The 19526-nt window shown below is 33.1% G+C and overlaps 1 protein-coding gene across 1 annotated transcript in view; it reads left to right on the forward strand.

The window, feature by feature from the left end:
• KIF6 (kinesin family member 6) overlaps nt 1-19526 on the forward strand; it is a 201797-nt gene that overhangs the window by 43446 nt on the left and 138825 nt on the right. Inside the window, exons 5-7 of the mRNA XM_026059833.1 lie at nt 4522-4669; nt 9108-9217; nt 16762-16891. Coding sequence (XP_025915618.1) covers nt 4522-4669; nt 9108-9217; nt 16762-16891 — 388 coding nt within the window. The remainder of the gene's footprint in view (nt 1-4521; nt 4670-9107; nt 9218-16761; nt 16892-19526) is intronic.

Consider the following 19526-nt stretch of genomic DNA (forward strand, 5'->3'; position numbering starts at 1 on the left):
ACAATCTTCAAGAATCCTTTTGGTGGAAGCTGTTCAGAGAATCCACCTTCTTCCTAGCCTCTCATAATTAGTATTGCCAACTTTTCAGATATCTGTTACCATTACATCTTGTGATGAATGGGAGACTGTGTGTATTTTCTGAAGATTATAACTAACTCTTAGCATCTGAGAGATCCTTCACTTTGTCAAGAGTAATTCTGCAGTGTTTTTATCTTTTAATAACGTTTTGTGTGTGACTAATGTGCATGAAGCCTTCTATATGGTTTTCACCAAACAGATTGTACATCTTAGGTTGAAAAACAATAGGCGCATATCTTAAACTTTGTGAGTATTTAGCATGTAGATATTAGTTTTTAAATCGATTGATTAACTATCGACCCACCTATATATATACACTTATGATTTCAGTATAAAACTCCGTGGAAGAAAGAATTAAAATCAGACTGATAAGGCAGTTTGGTATTCCATTTTGCCTTGAAATATTTCAAAGTAGAAAAAGAACAAAGTATATCTTTAACAAGTAAGTATACCAATTCCCGTTGATTCCAAGAGCAATTACTTAAAAGAAGTATGAATTAGTAAGGTCAGGCCTGGCTTTTATATGACTTAATTCACTGTAGACTTTATCACACACAGACTTTCAAAATTGGTATTGACTAGCATTCATAATATTAAACAGAGATTTGTAATTGCGTGTTGAGTTTTGAAATTTGTTCATTCGTAAACATATATGTCTACGCAAGTTGTAGTTCTGTTTAGTTCATAAGCTTAGTTCTTTGTGAACCAGCTGATCCAATAGAGAGTGTTCCTTTTCACTGAGTCTTCCAATCTTTTGGGGAGCTGAAATCACAGTCCTCAGCTTGATCCTAAGCAAAGGAGCCTTGTCAGTCCTGCACTGAGTTCCTAGTCTCTCGTCTCTTATAAAGTCAGTTTTATTCTCAGACTTCCTGAAGGAGCTGATCCTCCATCCTGCTTTCATGGCAGGTTGTGCTTCAGTTTTAGAAGGCTTATGGTTGCAGCTTCATTGATAGCATTGGTAGTCCTCTTTCCTCATCGGCGGTTCCCCAGAGCCCTGAGAATGTCCTCAGGTCCGTGTTGCCTTCAGGCTTTTTGAATTGACTTGATTGTTAATTTTAATGTATTCTGAATGAAAGAAATGAATCCTATAAATCTGGACAGGATTTTTTTTATATATAAATATAAAAGAATGATCAAATTTCTTCTTAGATATTAAAATGAAACTCATAACTAGCACTTTTACGGTGTTTCTATGCAATGCAGTATTAATATTGTTTATAATTACATTTGACTATGACCATACATTGGCTTTGATATGTTTACATTTTATGAATGTTCAGTGTTTTCTGGTAGGCTATTCAGACTTCATTGATGCAATGCGGTGTATATAATGGATTTATGAATCAAATATCACAAGAAAAACTCACTGACTTTTTTTTGTTCTGACAGTGTGAGGTATATGAAATTTTGTCTTACGTTTACATGTGTGATGATTTTAGCTGGTAGCTTTTTGTGATGAATAGGGACCTCAAGTTAATAGCATGCTGCCACACCTTTACCATTTTCTTTAGAACATATTGGAAAACTGTTCTGCAGGAGACACGACACAATAGTTGGAAATATATATCTTTAACAATTTGAGAAAAGAGGAAAGGAGTAAGAAGACTTAACAGCCCAAAATGCTAGATCTGGAAGAGCCGAAGAGCAGGGATGTAAAAATAGAAGAGCAACTGTACTTGGTCAGACCAAAGTTACATCTAGCCCAGTATATTGTCTCTGACGGTAACTAACGGTCAATGCCTAGGGAAACACAGGGTAAGCATGGTGAGCTACTGTGCCCAAGTTTTTGTGGTTTTTTTTGTTTTGTTTTGTTTTTGTTTTTTGTTTTTTGTTTTTTTTTTAGCCTCCAGCCATTTGTAGTTCAGGGGCTTTCTGATGCAAAAGTGGTTTTTCTTTCATGAACTAGTCCAGTCTCCACTGAAGCCCACGTGAACTTTTAGCATCCACAACATCCATTGCAAGGAGTTTCAAAGCTTAAACTTCATATTGTGTGAAGAATCATTTCCTCCTGCTTGTTTTGAACCTGCCATGTGCGAGCTTCATTTGATACCCCCCACCTTCTGACAGCTCATTATTGTCTTCAGCATTCAGATGCTATGGTGGTGGGCATCAGAAATTCCTAAAATAGATAAATGGGGTGTTTTCTAATAATGATTATGTCTTGATTTTTAACATCTGGAATCTAAAATCTATATGTACTGTCTTTGTTGGGTGTTCTGGTCTTTTGGAGCAGATGTTGAGTGTATTTCCTTTCAGCATGTTTCTGTTTCTTTCTTTGACATCATACTGTAATGGATTAAACTAAGCAATTTGGCAGCTRCTCAGGCTTTTAAATAAACTTTAAGTTGGAGAAGCATTGCATCTCTTGTGGCGCCAGACCAGCAGCTATCTATACATTGTCCTTTTCCTCTTATGCAAGGATTGTTTTTTCTTTCTTTTTTTTTATAATCTTGGCTTATTTATCACTTTCTCAATAAATAAAATGCAGAAGAATAATTTTAGCCTTTCTGTATACAAAATCTGCAAGTCCTTAAGCCTAGTAAATCAAATCCAAGGTAGGTTTTGCTTCTGGTAAGTTTTATCAAAGAATTAATTCCTTCTTGATTACTTTATCCTTTTTCAAATACTCCCTTCTTTTTTTTTTTTTTTTTTGTCAGGAGATGTTGGAATTCTGGAAAAACAGTTTTAGAAGCTGTATAAATCCAGGGCAAGTCTTTGTAAATGACAGCTGTTGAAAGGAAAGTGTAAAGCCTGACACTCTAATCTGGTATCTTTATTACATATCCTGTCAACTATAGACTCTCTTGAGTTCTAGTTTAATTGTCCATTTGACTATTACAGTCAATAATAGCTTTCATCACTTTTTAACTTGTAACTCTAATCAATTTTGATAATTTTATTGATTTTTTTTTTCCTGTTTTACAGACAGTTGAAAATGCAAGATAATGGTCCTCCATCATTTTACCTCATTGTTTATAGTCTGTCAGTCAGTGTGAAGTGTAGGATCTTAGAATACTTGCAATGTTTTTCAAGAATAGGGCAGTTTACAGTAATTAATAAGAAATTGAGTCAGAAATATGGAAAAAAGTTTTTAGTATTTTATCTCTTGAGATAGTCAACTAGTCATACATTTTCCTTGTACAGCTCTAAGAGTATCAATAGAATTTTTTTAAATGATATACATGATTAAAAAAAAAGTCTACTATAAATAGCAAAGAAGCACAGGCAGATAATGAAAAACAATTTATTTTTCAGATATCACCCCTTCAAAGGGGTCTTACTTGAGGAAAATATGACTGTCTTCACAAGTAGTACAAGAAAGTTTGCCACGTATAAATGAGGAAAAAAACATATGCTATATTCATGTGTACAAATAGTTTCTTCAAATTGTACCAACTTATCAGTAATGGAATCCAGATCATCATAGTCAAGGGGACTGCTTCTTGTTGACTGCATTAAAAACCCTCTCCTTTAAAACAAAATCAGGACCAGATATCTCCAAATATATTGTGTCATAACCTGTAAATTCTCTGCAGTCAGCCATGGCAGATGAGCTGTATGTCTGCTGCAGCCAAATCCCAATTTTCCTTCCAAGTATTCAGCTGTACTGCTGTCATTAAGCTTATCTACTGTCTGGGGAAAATCAAGTAGAAGTTAATGGTATGGTGTTTTACAGAGGAAAAAAAAATAGACTTTTATTAGGCACTTCTGCAAGTAGAAGTGAGAAATGTGAAAAAAGATGATCAAGTAAAGGTATAGCTAATACTGCTGTTCTATAAAAGTTTCTTGTATAGACACAGTTCTAACAGAAAAGATTGCTTTTACCAATGTGATTTAGATTGTTTTCATAGTGAGTGATGATTTTACTATGCTGATATAAGCACAAATTCTCCTGTATACCCTTATTCAAGCTAGGGGTACTTTGCTGGTTTAGTATAGTAGTATTCCCAGAACAGTAAAATGCCCCTAGTATAACTGTATCCTTAAATGAGTTTCTAACCACAATATAATCTTCCCTGGTTGCAATTTATGAAGTCATATGTGAAATATTTTTGGATTCTTTAGCTGTAATRTATCAATGGCCACAATTCCTGAAATCTACAGTCTTTAAAGAGACTAACTCCTATCATTTCAAAAAATGATCCAGCCCTAGAAAAAGGTGCACAAAGGTAATGTAAGTAGTAATAAATGTTATCAGCTAGTGATGGTACTTAATTATGGAATAAGTCAAGGCATGAAGTTTTTCAGTTCCAGAAAATCTAAATTCCATTGGATCTAGAATAAATGTCTTTAAGTGTGATCCTGTATTACTGAAGACAGCTGATGTGTAATTAAGAATTACTGTTAATTGTATTTCAGTTCTATACAAAGCTATGTAAATTGACCTTGGAAAATACATTATGCCTAATATATTAATTATCTCTACCTTTCTTTATTCCATAGTGCTTTGGCAGGATATAATGGTACTATCTTTGCATATGGTCAAACAGGCAGTGGTAAAACTTTCACCATCACAGGAGGAGCAGAACGTTACAGTGATCGAGGCATTATTCCCAGGACTCTATCTTATATTTTTCATCAATTGCAGAAGGTATGGAACTTTGTTTTCTATTTCTCTTACATGTCTAGTTTACAACTACTTGATTATATTGCGAAAGACTCCCTTTATAATAGGGTTACGGGTAAGCCCTGAAATTAGAGAAAATATTTAAGAAAGCATGTAACTTACTACAGGAGAAAATTACTAATACTATTGGGTGACCTGGTTTGTTTCAGTAGACTGAAAATAATGGATGTCATTGGAGGGGTTTTTGTAGTTTTCAAAAGCATGCTATTTCTAGTTGATGGGACTGGATCACATTTAGATCACATAATTGGTTCTAATTTTCTTAACTCGAACTATATTAGCTCCACTGTAATTTATGTATTGCATGCATTACATCACACACATTAAATACAAAAAATACTCTGATTTCTTTGCAACTGTAAACCAAAAAGATTGTATAAAAGATGTACCGTTGCTTTCACTTTTCATGTTACTTAATTTCTTTGTGTTTGACTGATGCTTGTAAAAAATACATATATAATAGCAAAATGAATAATAAGCATTTTAAAATAATGTTAGTTATTAGCTAGAGTATATTATAGAACTACAATGCTAAATGCATTTAAGTATTATGAAAAGCAATTTTTAAAGTCGATAGTGCAAATCTTTTCAAAAGAGGAGAGAGATGCATATTCATTTTCCTTTCATGTTCTTTTCTTTTTAACTCCAGTTATGCACTTGTATGGAATTTACGTGTTTGTAAGTGATATTAGTAATAAGTCTGATTCACTGAGTATAGTTGGATGGTAAGTGAAGATATGTTAGGCAAATTTCTTTACATAATTACACACATATAGCATATAGACAAGTAAGCTGTAAACAGTAAGAAATGTCATGAATGTTTATTTATTATTATTATTATTATTATTATTCCTAGTGTATTCTTTCCAAGATGCACTTGTCCATTTGTTTCTCATTGAATTTATTGAAAAAGAATTCCTTTGGCCTGTTTTTTTAAAAGGATATTGGTACTTTAAAGACTAGTTAATAGTGATTAGAAAAACACTTTCAAAGACTGTAAATTGTAGTCTGAAACCCAGTTTTGCAGATGCTTTACACATGAAACTTTCACTGGAGCCAGAGAAAGAGGTGTATTTGTATGGGTGAAGTGACAATGGATTTGGCTTCATCAAAAAAGTTAGGCAGTAGTAAAAAACAGCAGTAGTAAATACTTAAAATATTTGTTTTCTCTCTTCCCTTTTCCCTCTTGTTTTAGTATTTCTGAGTCTTACAGTTCTCAGTAGTTCATTTTTTTTAGATATTCCACGGAAGAGTTTCCTGCCACCGACAGCTCAATGGCAACTGCTCTTTGATTACTGAACTTGACATAGCTGTTAGGGCAAAATATGACTCCAGTGTTGTAATTAACCTAAAACCAAGAGCTATAAAATTGCTTTTCAGCTAATCCAGTGATGTAAAAGTGAATGGTATTAAGATATTTAAACAACCCTAGCTGTGCCCTGCAGAAGTAGTAGAAGAAGCCTTACAAATTTTCAGAATAGTTTTGTGATTACAGAAAGAAAAGTACCTTGGAAAAATAGTAACTGTAATTGTTGCATTTACAAATTAATCAAGTTGATGTACACATCACTGTACACCACTGAATTTGAAATCTTGTACTTTTTCACTTTGAATCAAGAAAAATGCAGTGTTGCCTTGTGTGCCAAAAAAATATCATGCCTGGCAGAAAGAGAATTGGCTGAATTTGGCAGAAAGAGAATACTAATTTTAATTTAATTGTATGGTTCTTCTGGATTTACTATGCCCTAAAAAAGACAACTGAAACTGAATTTGGTGATTTCTTCTATTTTTTTATGTACAGAAAACATGGCAGCAATTCAGTTTTACAGAAGGTAATAATAGCATTTAAAATACTACACTACACAGTAATGTCTCAACATCTAAGAGCCTCTTTACAAATGATTATGAAAAAAACATGAAAAATCATAACTTGCCAGAAACATTCCTTAATATCTCTCTATGTTAATTTTCCTAATAATAGCCAACTGATATGCTTCAGGAATGTAAATAAAGTGACAGCAACAACATTTCTCCATTGAATAGTGAAGTTAATTTCAAGTCCTGCACTCTTAATCCAAAGTCTTTTCACTGACCTACAGCCCACAGGTTGGAAGGAAAGATTAAATAACACATACCATTTTTGCCACATGAGAGGACTGAGGAAAAAAAACAACAACAAGCTGATGATACTGTGATTGGCATTGAAGGTATAAGAACTTCAGGAAAAAAGTTCTTTTTTTGTGTTTGGTTATAACCAAAATATTGTAGAATGATTTTAATTTGACATTTGTATGCAATAAAATGCAATTATTCTAGTGCTCTTGCAACTATAGGAGGCAAAAGTGAAGAGAGGAAAAGGACGTTTGTTTTTCAGTCTGATGTAATAGAGGTTTTGTTTCCTCATTTAGTCCATCAGGCCTATGACTAATTTAAGATTAATCTTCACATTTTAACAAAGCTATTAAATTAAACAAATTTGTGCATTATTTGACCCTAACATCAATCTTTAACTCGTACTTTTATATGCTCTCATTCATCTAATATAGAGTTGGATCCTGCCAATTCTTCCTCATAAGGGTATGTATCTCAGTCACATGAACATACCCTGCCTTAGTAAGGATTAACAATATTGAATAGTTATCTTGATTCTTTAAAGGTATGACTTCGGCAGGTATGTCTACACAGCATATTATGAGTGCATGTAAATTTGTTCTTGTGTGAATAAGATGAAAAAAAGCTGTGTAATCACGTTCCTTGGACATTCTGCTGCACTCACGGGACTACAGGGAGGACTTTTGTTGTAAAAAGTAAATAGGGTGGTCTTGCATTTGCCAACAATGTGCGATGTAAGCACATCAACATGCTTGTACAGTGCTAATTATGTAATAAAAACATGAAGAAAGATAACTAATGTATTTGCCTCGTTCTCAGCAAATATACTCTATAGAAACAAAAATGTTTGAGTTTCTATTTTTGTACTGGTTTTTCTGATCCTAAGCTCTACCTAGCTGGCTTTTAGGGATATTTCTACCTGCCTGTTTCCAGATCATTGTTTAATACGTTTTCTTTCTCTGCCTCCTCTTGGTGCTTTATCCTTCCACGTGCCTTTCTTATTGTATCCTTCTCTTGTTTCATTTCTTTTTCTCTATATAACAGAGCTTTGGAAAGCACTGCCACAAGAGAAAACTGTCATCCGCCTCCTATCCATAGATATGATGGAACAGAGAAAAGTGATCTTAGGGGACAAAATAAAAGACTTTTGAAGCCCTCACATGGGCTGATGAGACCAAGCAGTTGAAAGCAAGGAAATAAATTTTTTTATTAAAAAAAGAGAGGCAAATCAAAACCTTTATTTTTAATAACATCTCCTTTTAATTTTATTGTTTAGAAATTCTCCTAGTTTCACAGCTTCCTGTTTGAACAGTTTCTTAATCCATTTTTTCCATCCATCTGTAGTGTATCTTTTGAAACAGTGTCCCTTGAAACAGTGATCTGTCATGATCAATAAAAGGCTCCTATAGGAAATAGTTATTCAGTGAAAATGAGAACTTCATATCTCAAGGTATTTTGAAAAAACTGTAGCAGATTGGATTACAGAACTGCTACTGTAAGTGTGATATGAGTGCTTTCACAGTGGTTTCATCTGCTGAAAAAGAAGTGACTAATTTTCTTTCATTTTGAAAATCATAGCCCATTATTTTGAGGTTTATGTTGTTTGGATTTGGCTTTGGGGGAGGAGAAAATTCTGTCTGTAAAACCCAGTTGTGTTAAGTTACGTTTTGGCAATGTGTAATACAGACAAAATGAGAATTACAGAAAATAGCTGACATTTTATAGTGTTTAAATATTATGATAAAGAGTGTGGAAAGCTGTATGTCACTGAAGTTTCTAAATGAAGTAAAGCTCTGATTTATTTTTTTGTTCTTTGGGTTTGGGGGTTTTTTTGGTTTTTTTCTTTTTTTTTTTTTTTTTTTGATAGCCTTTTTATCCATAATATGAGGGTTTACCTCTTTATAGTAACATTCTTTTTTGTCATGGAAGTAAAAAAAAATGGCACGTTACACAATTCTGTAACCAATCTGCCACATTCTAAGTGTATGCAGACTTTTTTAGATATGTGGAACCAATAAAAAAAAAAGACAGGCTAAACTTGCTTCTAATCATGGGTATAGGGTTTTTTTGGTTTTTGTTTTTTTAAGTTTTTTCCTTTTTCATCTTGAGCTTTTATGCATATGGTAACAGAAAAACACAAAAGTATCACGAATTGAAAATGTAAACCATACCCAGGAAAAGAGTAAGAGACAGTGAGGAAGCAATGTAGAAGTTGTAGTGATAAATCTATCCTTTGGCCTAGCTCTGACTGCTATTTATAGCCCTTCCTTTTATTTCCTTTCTTATTTAGGATAGCAGCAAAGTGTATACAACTCATGTTTCCTACTTAGAAATCTACAATGAATGTGGTTATGATCTGTTGGACCCAAGACACGAAGCCTCCAGATTGGAAGATTTGCCGTGAGTAACAAAACTACAAAGAATCAGCATGAACAACAAAAGCAAAAGTCATTTTCAGATGCCCTGTTACATTGTTTGGGGATTTTTTTTTGAAACTGTACTACCGATCTCAGTCTTAATTAACTCAAAATATTTTTTCCATATTATCAACACTGTCTATAGTTTCCTTTTTCTGTACATATATATATACTAGGAAAACTAGATTGGGCTAATTGAAGGTGAAAGTTTAAAAGATTGATATTCTGCAGAAGAGATCTATTGCAGCTATTGGAAACAAAAGTGAAGTTATACTTTGGGGTTTTTTTGTTTGTTTTTGTTTGTTTTTAATGACAGTCTGTCCCTTTATATGGTATGCACATGCATTTGTGTGGTGGAGACATATGGAACAGGGAGTATTTCCTTGAAACTAATAGGAAGAAAAAAACTCTGCTTATACTGGGGTCTTTTCCTTCAAGGATAATTATTTTTCAAATATAGGCAATTATGAAGTAAGCTAAATAATAGAAGGTACAAAAGCTCAAATGGAACTCCAAATCACAATATATTTACTTCAGAATGGATTGTCATAACAGTATTCCTTGATGAGACTCTAGCACCTACTAATATTTGGACAAGGGTAGTAAGTAAAGGCTTGTGTAGGTCCTGAACACATACATTTGCTAAAGTTAAGGATTTTACACAATTTATAGTAAATATGAACCTTAAGCTCTTAAGAGTCTTCTGAAAAAAATATTTTAGCCTGTGATATTTGTAAAATAACTCAGTGAACAGTAAATAGGTACAAAGAAATGAGTTGCTGACTTTTTGGATTTGTAAATGCCCTGAAATAATGCTGGGAACCATGAATCGTCTCACTTACCTTAATGGTGACTGGAACATGTAAATTTTATGTTAAAATCACTAATTATTTTGATAATTTATTAAAGCATTTTTTTAAATTAAGCTGCCATGAAAGTTTCTGAATTGTTAGAAGCTGTAATAAAATCTAGCTTTAGTTTTCTGCGGAATATGTGGTGTCTATCCAGGATCTATAGCTACAAAAAAACTTTCACAATTGACCTTTATAAGACAAGCTAGTCTAGAGATATTGGAAGAGCAGACAAACTCATACTATAAAATGGGACTAACGTCCATCTCTCTGACATTTTAATGCTAAAAGTACTGTGTGTATTTATTAATATCTTTTGTAGTAAAGTTCAGGAATCTCATGTAGTTCATTATCTACTTCCTGTGCTACACAGAAAAAAATTAAAAATAAGAGACTAATTTTTGAGATAACTTATTTTTGTGTCCATTTTCTGCAGGTACAAATTTCTGTTCTCAGTTGTGTATTAGTAACTAGTCTGTTACTTTAAGTAGATTTTATTCAGCTTATGAAAGTGAATTTATTCATTTTATTAAGTTATTCAAATTTATTAAATCATTAATTACATCTATTAAATTATATTTTATTTTAATTCATTCAGTTTGTTCATTTTATTAAATTGAATTTATTGAAATGAATTGAACTTGGTTTAGATGGAACTTTAATTCAAACATGGCTATTTGGGACCGTGTGCCTAGGAAAATAGAAGTCACTTTTTAAAACTAGATTCTGAATATTTATTAATAATCATGAATTTTAGAATATCAAGATTGGTTGTATTTTGTACTTTAAGCTAGAATGGAGAATAATTCCATATATGTATTAGACTATTGTAAAAAAGTAAAAATTGACAGAATATTTGGTTGTGAATTGGGGACAAAGCATGCTGGGATAATCGTAATTACCCCTAAATTTATATACTATATTCTGTTGCAGAATGGTTATTAGTGAGACAATCAAATTTTGTTCTGCATGGTGACTAATTTTTATAAATACTTAAATTTTTTTACTACATATGGTCATTATCATTTTCAGTACATCAGCTGTCAAAGTTCATACTGCAGACTACAACTATACCTTCACAACTTATATTTAGTATTGTATAAAAGTAATTAGTTGATAAAATATGTTTTGGGGATTTTTTTTTTTTTCAATGTAGGGAGCTAAAAAGGAGTACAGACTATGTAGAAGGGTTGTTACATGATTAATTATATTTTTAGTTACTTGGATAATTTATTGTAAATGGCAAATTAAATAGTAGTTACACAGATTTTAAAATTCTTCAGATGTTTATTATGTGAAAGATATTTCCTTTTTTTAAGAATTTTAAGACCTTAAGATTTTACTGGTAGTAAGCAGAGCACAGAATAATCTAACTTGCTCAGTTTCATTGAAAGCATGTTTTTAATTAGAATATTAAAAACTAAGAACTTACATTTATTGCACTTGAAAAGGATCGTGTTATTGATAATTTCCTGTTGAACTTCACAGGGGGGCATCAAGGTATTAAGCACCATGCAAAGCCAAATGCAGTTTACCTGTGCTTGGGTATTAGCAGTCTGTGCTGATATTCCTCCAAGCATATAAGGTGGAGAAGAAAAGAGTTGAAGAAATTTGTCACTTTGAAAGATAAACAACCTAGTTAATCTAGTGAAGTATGCAGATTGTTGTGAAAGGAGTATTGTTATACATATTCTTGCAAGAGAGATGCATTTTGAATCAAAGATATGTACTTCTCTCTAACAAACTAATATACTAATAACATTAAGCTAATTAATTCAGTGGAAGTGATGACATTCAGCAAATAGAAGTACGTTATGAAAATCACACAATAGACCCATAGATAGTAGTTGAAAACCCAGGCGTGAAAATTGTCCTTGATGCCAAATAAATAATAACAGTTAGAAGAATTGCCCAATCCATCTAAACCTGATGAGTTTTGGAATCCCATCTCCTGAAGTCCATGTGCTGTACGGAGCCATCCTTTGTATTCTATAGTCTATTGAATTTTTCTTCCTGATACTGCTCAATTTAATTGGATTCTGCTGGATGCAGAGGAGAGAACCTTTCACATAAAACCAATAATTTTTTTGTAAATAAATTCCTGACAAATGTGCGAATGTAGTTCACATATGAGAGAGAGAAAAATGTAGCTCACATGTAAGAGAGAGAGGAAAAAAGTCTCTTCAGTGTAAGTATAATAAACAGAAGTCTGTGAAGCTGGAATCACTAAACTCTAGATTTTGTCTAATTTAAATATATACAGAATGTTTGTTATATATTACATGTTTACATAACTGGAAATAACTGAAAAGTCTGTAAAATAAACTGTTCATGTGGTTAACCATACTCTAGTTTTACAAAAGTAAGGTGGTTCACAGGTCAGGTTCATTAACAAATCTTAACATAATTATGTTTCTGATCGGTACTGGCATTTATACATCAGCAAAATTTGCTTTTGAAATCCCAGTGAACTTGTAGTTTCACAGAAAGAAAAAAAAGACAACTTTCATAGTGTTCAGTTGTTGATATTACATGTAGCCCATAGTAGATATTGTTTGAAGCATCTTAATGATTCTTATACAATATGTCTTATTTGACAGTTACACCTTGTCTTGTTTATACAAAGCTGACATTATAATTTTAAAACACTAGCTGAAACCCAGCTTGTTCAGATGAAGATTCATTTAAAGTCACTTACTTATTAGAATGCAAAATTTAATTTCCACATTGACGGTCCCATTACAGTTGTAACTGTGTTGAGTCCCATCCTTATACAAGGAAATCGAAATTATGATTGTCTTTGAAAATTTAACAAGTATAAAACTATTATTCTAAAATACAGATGATAAACTGTTAGATTCCATACTGCTATCTCTTGTTTTTATAAAAGATTTGCAGGATTGTTCAAATTAAAGAACTTTTTCCGAAGCTTTTCATTAGCTCTAAGGTTGTATGTTTCCCCATGACATACGCTCCTTCGAAATGAAGAGTATTCAATATAAATGTTACTATTGAATGCTAAAGTTAGGAGAATATTCAGGTTTGAAAATGTATGCTTTTGTGTTTGTTTACTGGAGAGACAACAGACAATTGTTCTGAATCATTTCTTCAAAGACTACATTTTGTTCTTTACAGTTCAAACAACTTTCACTTTAAATGTGTAAAGTAACTTCAGCGTACGTTATGAACAGTTACTCACATCCAAATTTTCTATTTATTTGTTTCCTCAAAACCAGTAGGGAGCAATCAGTGAAACTTTTCTGAGGTGACCACTTTAAGTCTTAACTTAGATAAGTCATCTAATGAGTGAAGTAATTCAGCTGAGATTATTGCTGTGGTGTGTCTTTACTTTTGAATATGGAAGTATTTCATTTAACAGACATTTTACTAAGAATGAGATTATTGCAGCTGCCTGCAAATTCTAGCAGATCCTGTATATTCTGTTCCTACATGATCCACCAATCCCATTCAACTGTAACTGTGTCCATAAAGTGTAGAACAATAAAACTGTATTTTTCTTGACTCAAATGTGGAATTTGTTGGAGAGGGTGGGAAGGATTTTTTTTATCATATATGTCAGAAAAGCAGCCTTCACCAATACTAGCTCATCTCATAGTTTTGTCATGTCTCACAAGCAAAGGAGATTATGCTTTGATTTGTGCTTAAATGGAATATCAAATCAGCGTGCTATTGGAAGTTTTGCTGGTGGTTGAATAGCTTGTAACTGTCCCTCTTGAATCAGTGTTGACTCTGTCCTCTGATGTGGTATAAAGGCAGCTGTGCTTCTGAAGGAGCTTTTTTTGGATGATACATAAAATGATGATCTTAGCCATTCTTTCTTAAAAGCTAAAGCTCCTTGGAACTTTTCACAAAGACTGGCTATCCTTTTTTTTTTTTTTTTCCTCTCTGTTTTTCTGGACAAACCCCAAGATGCATGCTTACTGCTTTTCTTCCATCCTTTTCCTAAATTTATTATTGCATGTATTGTCTCCTTCTCATGCCAAAATAACATCACTATATTCTGTTAACGCATTATTATACGGGGTGTGTATCCTCATCAGATGATCCTTCTTACATCACTCTGATTAATTCTTAAATGTTTATAAATTTGTGAGATTATTATAGACTTCTTCAATTCTAAGCCCTGAAGACAGATATAATCATAGGAGACTTTATAAAAGAAAAAATTGTCGTTTGTTTTCCCAAAGCTCTGAGCTTTTTGTTTATATTACACAATTTAATCAGATGGTATTAATGAACCAAAAGAAGTTTTAACTTCATTGTTTCCCAGTAACAGGAGTTTCTTATTTAAGTGTTCACTGTATAAGGCTCTCTTGCATTAATGGCAGCTAAGCTGATGCAGGAATGGACCTGAATTAATAACAGTATAAAAAATGCTGATCCCATCCTACAAGTTTTCTAGTCGGCTACAAATTCCATCCATTAAACTAAATGGAAAAGATTCTTTGTTTATAAAGAAAACAAAACCTTGTCTCTGCCTTCTTTCAGTCATTATGGATAACTTAACTTTTCCACTCCAAGATCCAAGTCAGGACTAAGAAATTTAAACACATCACTAATATACAGCGTTCTATAGAAATCTATTGTCATATTATGCAGTAATTTTATAGCACTATGAAATAAATCATTTTGTTGTCATTTTGGGATATGTCTTTTTGGAGAGGTTTTAAGAGTCCTCTGTAGATGTGCAAATTTGGACTTCCATCTGGAAATCCTCCTAATAGCTGAAAGGGCACTGCGCAGGACAGAAGATTGTCACTGGTTTACAGTCTCTCTACTCTGCCCATTCTGACATAATCCTCCAAAACTTTTTGTCCAAACTAGTATCTTTATTGTCTGCAAGACTGGAAATTATTTATAATCATTGGTCAAAATGTAGTCTGAAAAAATCCTTAGAAGTTGAAGTGCAATGACAAGTGTTCGTAGTAAAGCAGCATTGTTTTCCTAAATTATAAAAAGAGGTGGATGATTCTTATTAAGTCATTTTAAAATATTAAAATCAGTCAAAGCATCATATTTTAATCAGAATTACTCTGGCCTTGTGTGTGATACATGCACAACTGGAACTGAGGACAGAATATAATCTGACATTATCAAAACATTGTTATCTAAGAGCAGACATACTTTTGAGTTTAGACTCTTAATGGGGGAAGTAGAGGTTCTTGACTTTACTAGGGATTGAAGCCATCTTGCCTTAGAGCACAAAAATAAAGCTATAGCAGGAGGCAATCACACTTGGAAAAAAATTGTTATGACTACTAAAGCAGCATTGTGTCTACTTTTACATGTATTTTTTCTTGAAAATCATGTATTGCAATGCTTTCAAATGATTTCAGTATTTCTGTTCCAACATTTTGACCATCAGAAGGTAGACTGCTCCCTAATATTCAAGAGTAATATTCTGGAATGCTACTTAGCTGCTCAGTTTCTTTCTGCCTGTTTTGAAAAAAAAGCAAGGCAAAACAAAACCCAACCTTTGTGCTTTCGGAGCATCTTGGAGTCATTAACATGCAAGAACTATCTAGAGATAAAATCTCAAGATCAGCCCCATACTCCCTCTTGTGGTTGACCTCGATGAATATGAAATATATATATTTCTATATTTCAACACATTTATATACATGAAGCAAAAGTGTTGGCTTTTTTTCTTTTGATGTGTGGTTGATCTATTATCTATATTTGCGAAAAGATAACTCTAATTTCCTTCTTATAAATTGTCTCAAAACATATCACTCACCCTAGTCTTCCTCAGAATTAATGTGCTTCATTTTTAACACGGTCCTCATTCTGGAAGTTTTCCAAATCCAGTGAAACAACTACTTGGATTCCACATTGGATACTATAGAATGTCTTAGCTAAGGAGACCCTAACCGGCTACTCAATGCAACCAAAAAAGTTTAATGTTCTATTACCCAATCAGAAGAAAAATGTCTTATGTTAAGGGGCTGTTTAAAGAAGTGAAAAGGGGTTTCAGTGACAGTAACTCTCCCAGAATTTTGCCATGTCCTTGCTGCTTCCATCTAACTTCCTTTCTCTTAACTTTTAAGGCTTAAAGAAGTGCAGTTAACAGCATTTCTAACCTCAGTAAAAATAAATAAGAACATTCTGTTTGTATGCTTTTAATTACAGAAAGGGATCATTTTCATTTGTAGTTATTACCATTTGAAGAAGATTGAAAGAGAAATAATCTTGACAAATTCAGAGTTATTAGAAACATGTTGGCTACAGATGTGTTGGTTCTGAAGTATTCCGTGCCTATTTTTTCATCAAGATTGTGCTATACTTAGGTATCATGTGCTTAAATAAATGTTGCAATGGGAAACAAACCCCTACTTATTGTTTGTGATAATTCATCTAATGTCTTGCTCTTGAGATTTTACTTATCTCACCAAAAAGATCCCAAACCTTTTTCTAATTATTCTTCTTTTATGTGGAGTTTTATAATAGAAGGAGAAAAAGGAGGTGACATAGAAATATTTTATTTGGTACTTTCTTTAATGTGTATCTGTAACTCTTCATATTTTTAGTGCTTTTTTTATTGTGATAGGTTTTGTTTCTCAGGTGTCACCTATTTTAGGTGCAGTCTTAATGAAAGTACAGAACAGAGATCACCTTGCAGTGATTCTAATTTTCCTTTTTTTTTTTTTTCTTGTAGAAAAGTGACGGTAATGGAAGACTCTGATCAAAACATTCATCTGAAAAACTTGTCTCTTCAGCAAGCAACTAATGAAGAAGAAGCCCTAAACCTGCTGTTCTTGGGAGACACCAATAGAATGATTGCTGAGGTAAGAACTGCTGCCACAAATCTTACTTGACACCATCAGAATTAAAATGGTTATAAACCTCTCTACATAAGAATTAGCTAGGAAGCACACAGTGATAAATGAATAAGTTCCTTCTTGCTCAGTATATTTCCATAGTGAAATTAAATAAGCATTTCTATGACTATATCTTCGACTTTGCAGAAAGCTTTCTGTTTTTCCATAGTGAATCTGACTGGTGGTGGCTGATGYAATAACTTGCTGCAATTAAATAAGTAAAACAAAAATGTTTTTCTCATTAAAAAAAACAGAGACTGTCCTTTGAATATTATACACGTCAACATGAACGCATATTTAAAGATTAGAAAAAATATCCTTATGAAACATTGTCAGGCTTTCCTACAAACATACTGGCTTGCCTTTGAAGTAGTTACAGTAATGATTAGCAGTCCCCCCCTTTTTTCTTCTAATTCTGTGGACATGTGATCTTATGTGTAAAGATGCAAATGGTGGTGCGTAGCACATTCAGAATAAATATTTTCTAGTATGCAAAGACAAGAGCGATTTTACTGATTCTGGAGAATTCAGGTGAATTCAAGCATATATTGTTTCCATATCCAATTAAGAAATCGGGGAGGGGGGTTTCTTATCTTCATGCTTGGAAGTGAAATGTAAATATAAAAAGTGTATTAGAGATGTAGGCATTGTCATCTCTGAATAGATGTATCTTTACCACTACAGCTAATCGTATTCTAGAAATTTGTGGATTTTTTTCCTCTGTTTGACCAAAAAGATGTGTAGTAAATCAATGAGGAGAAAGATCCATTCAAAGTAGCTCTCTGTGCTGGCTGACCATGCACGCTTGGGCACAGAAGAAGAAGCATTTGATTACAAAATATAGATATGCAAGAAGCTGATCTTTTTTCCCTTTCTCAAGGGAGACTATTTCAGCAGTGACATTTTGAGAGGCAGAAAGACTTTTAGCAAAGAGATAATGAAGCTGTGATTAAGGCTGTTAGTAAAAATGAATATCGAGGTGAGGGAGAGTTTGATATTGAAAAGGAAAAAGTGATACAATTTAGAAGAGAGGAATTTGAAAAAGTATAACTGAGGAGACCCAAAGATGACATTGTGTTCAAAAGCCTGAAAAACTGTGATTATAATTCTCATTGAAAACAGAAAAAGAAAGTTCATGAGATGGAGAAAGATCTTCAGGAAATGTCAATTCAGTTTTGATGAGCTGAGTAGGAGAATGAGATGGGATATTTAAAGAATGATGTGCTGCTGGTTGACAGTTTCATAAATCAGTAATTGTAAAGGATGGTCGTGTTACATACATGGAAAACGTCACCTAAAGAGAAAATATTTCCCAAACACTAAGTCATGAACAAGAAGAAGGACTAATGAATATGTTAAGTCTTTAGAGCTCCAAATAAAGTATAGCACTCAATAAAGCTAGAAGAATATTCCTAATGAGTCAGATGAAATATGTCTGTGCCACTTATCCATTTCAAATAATGGCCAATAACAGGTATATAGAGAAGAGGTTTTTTAAAAAAAAAAAAAGGCTTAACTATGTTGTGCAAGGAAAAATCTAGTCTGTTTTTGAACCTATAGCTTGGTAATTTTGTTTGAGGCATACTACTTCTTGCTAGAAAACACAAGAATAGACAGGGAGAATGTGTTGGAAAATGTAACTGAACCAGAAGAGTGGCAAGCAGTTACAGTGGGCCCCACTAATATAGAATTCACTAATCTGAATGGCTTGGATTAGCAAATGCTATGCTGTTGCCACTTCTGCTGCTTTTGCTGCAGTAAGGTTTTTTGTGTTATATAAATACTATAAAGTTACTGTTTCATTGGTGTCATTTAATGCAGGATACTTAAAAAAAATTGTTAGCATATTCCAAGAAAACTTGCTTGGAATAGCAACTGCCCATTGCAGCAATACATACTTTAATTAACCTGAATGCTGACATGATCCTGAAAACTTAAAATGAGCAAGTTTTCAATCCAACAATTTTACTTGCACATTGTTCCTTTGCAATAGCAGCAGGCACGTTTCAGTCTCATGAGTTTACTGAGTGCTATGACCATGTGTTACAAAATTTATCACCCATGATCCTTTGGCCTTGTGGTTTTAGGTCACTGTGGTACTATGTATGATGACTTAACAGGATGAGAAAATTGTGGTTGCAGAAATGAGGGATTAATGTAAAGGTCTGTGAAAGAGAGTTTGTGAAATCAGCTGTAACTTCTTCTCCAGAGATCCGTGTTATTAACACTTAATTGAATTATGACAACATTTCCTGACCTCAAAAAAAGACCCTATTTAACTAAGCTTTAAAAGACACAAAATGAATAAACCTGAATAGAAAAGGAAGTAAAAGGAAAAACTAGACCTGATCCATCTTTTTTTTTATTGATGAGGAGTTTAGGTATGGAAAAACTAGGGTGACTGCTGTGGCTCACATAGGAAATCTGTGGCAGAACTTCAGTCTCCAAAATTTGTCTAATGCTTTACCCCAAGACAATTCTTCTTTGAACAGTTGTAGGACCATTTTGAAAATAAGAATGACAATATAAAGTGTAAGATTTCTGAAATGCCTGAGAGCTGATGGAAGTCTAACTTGTGGTTTGAAGGCTGCATTTTGCCCTC

The sequence above is a fragment of the Apteryx rowi genome, unplaced genomic scaffold (genome assembly GCF_003343035.1).
Source record: "Apteryx rowi isolate R43461 unplaced genomic scaffold, aptRow1 scaffold_160, whole genome shotgun sequence".
Taxonomy (NCBI): domain Eukaryota; kingdom Metazoa; phylum Chordata; class Aves; order Apterygiformes; family Apterygidae; genus Apteryx; species Apteryx rowi.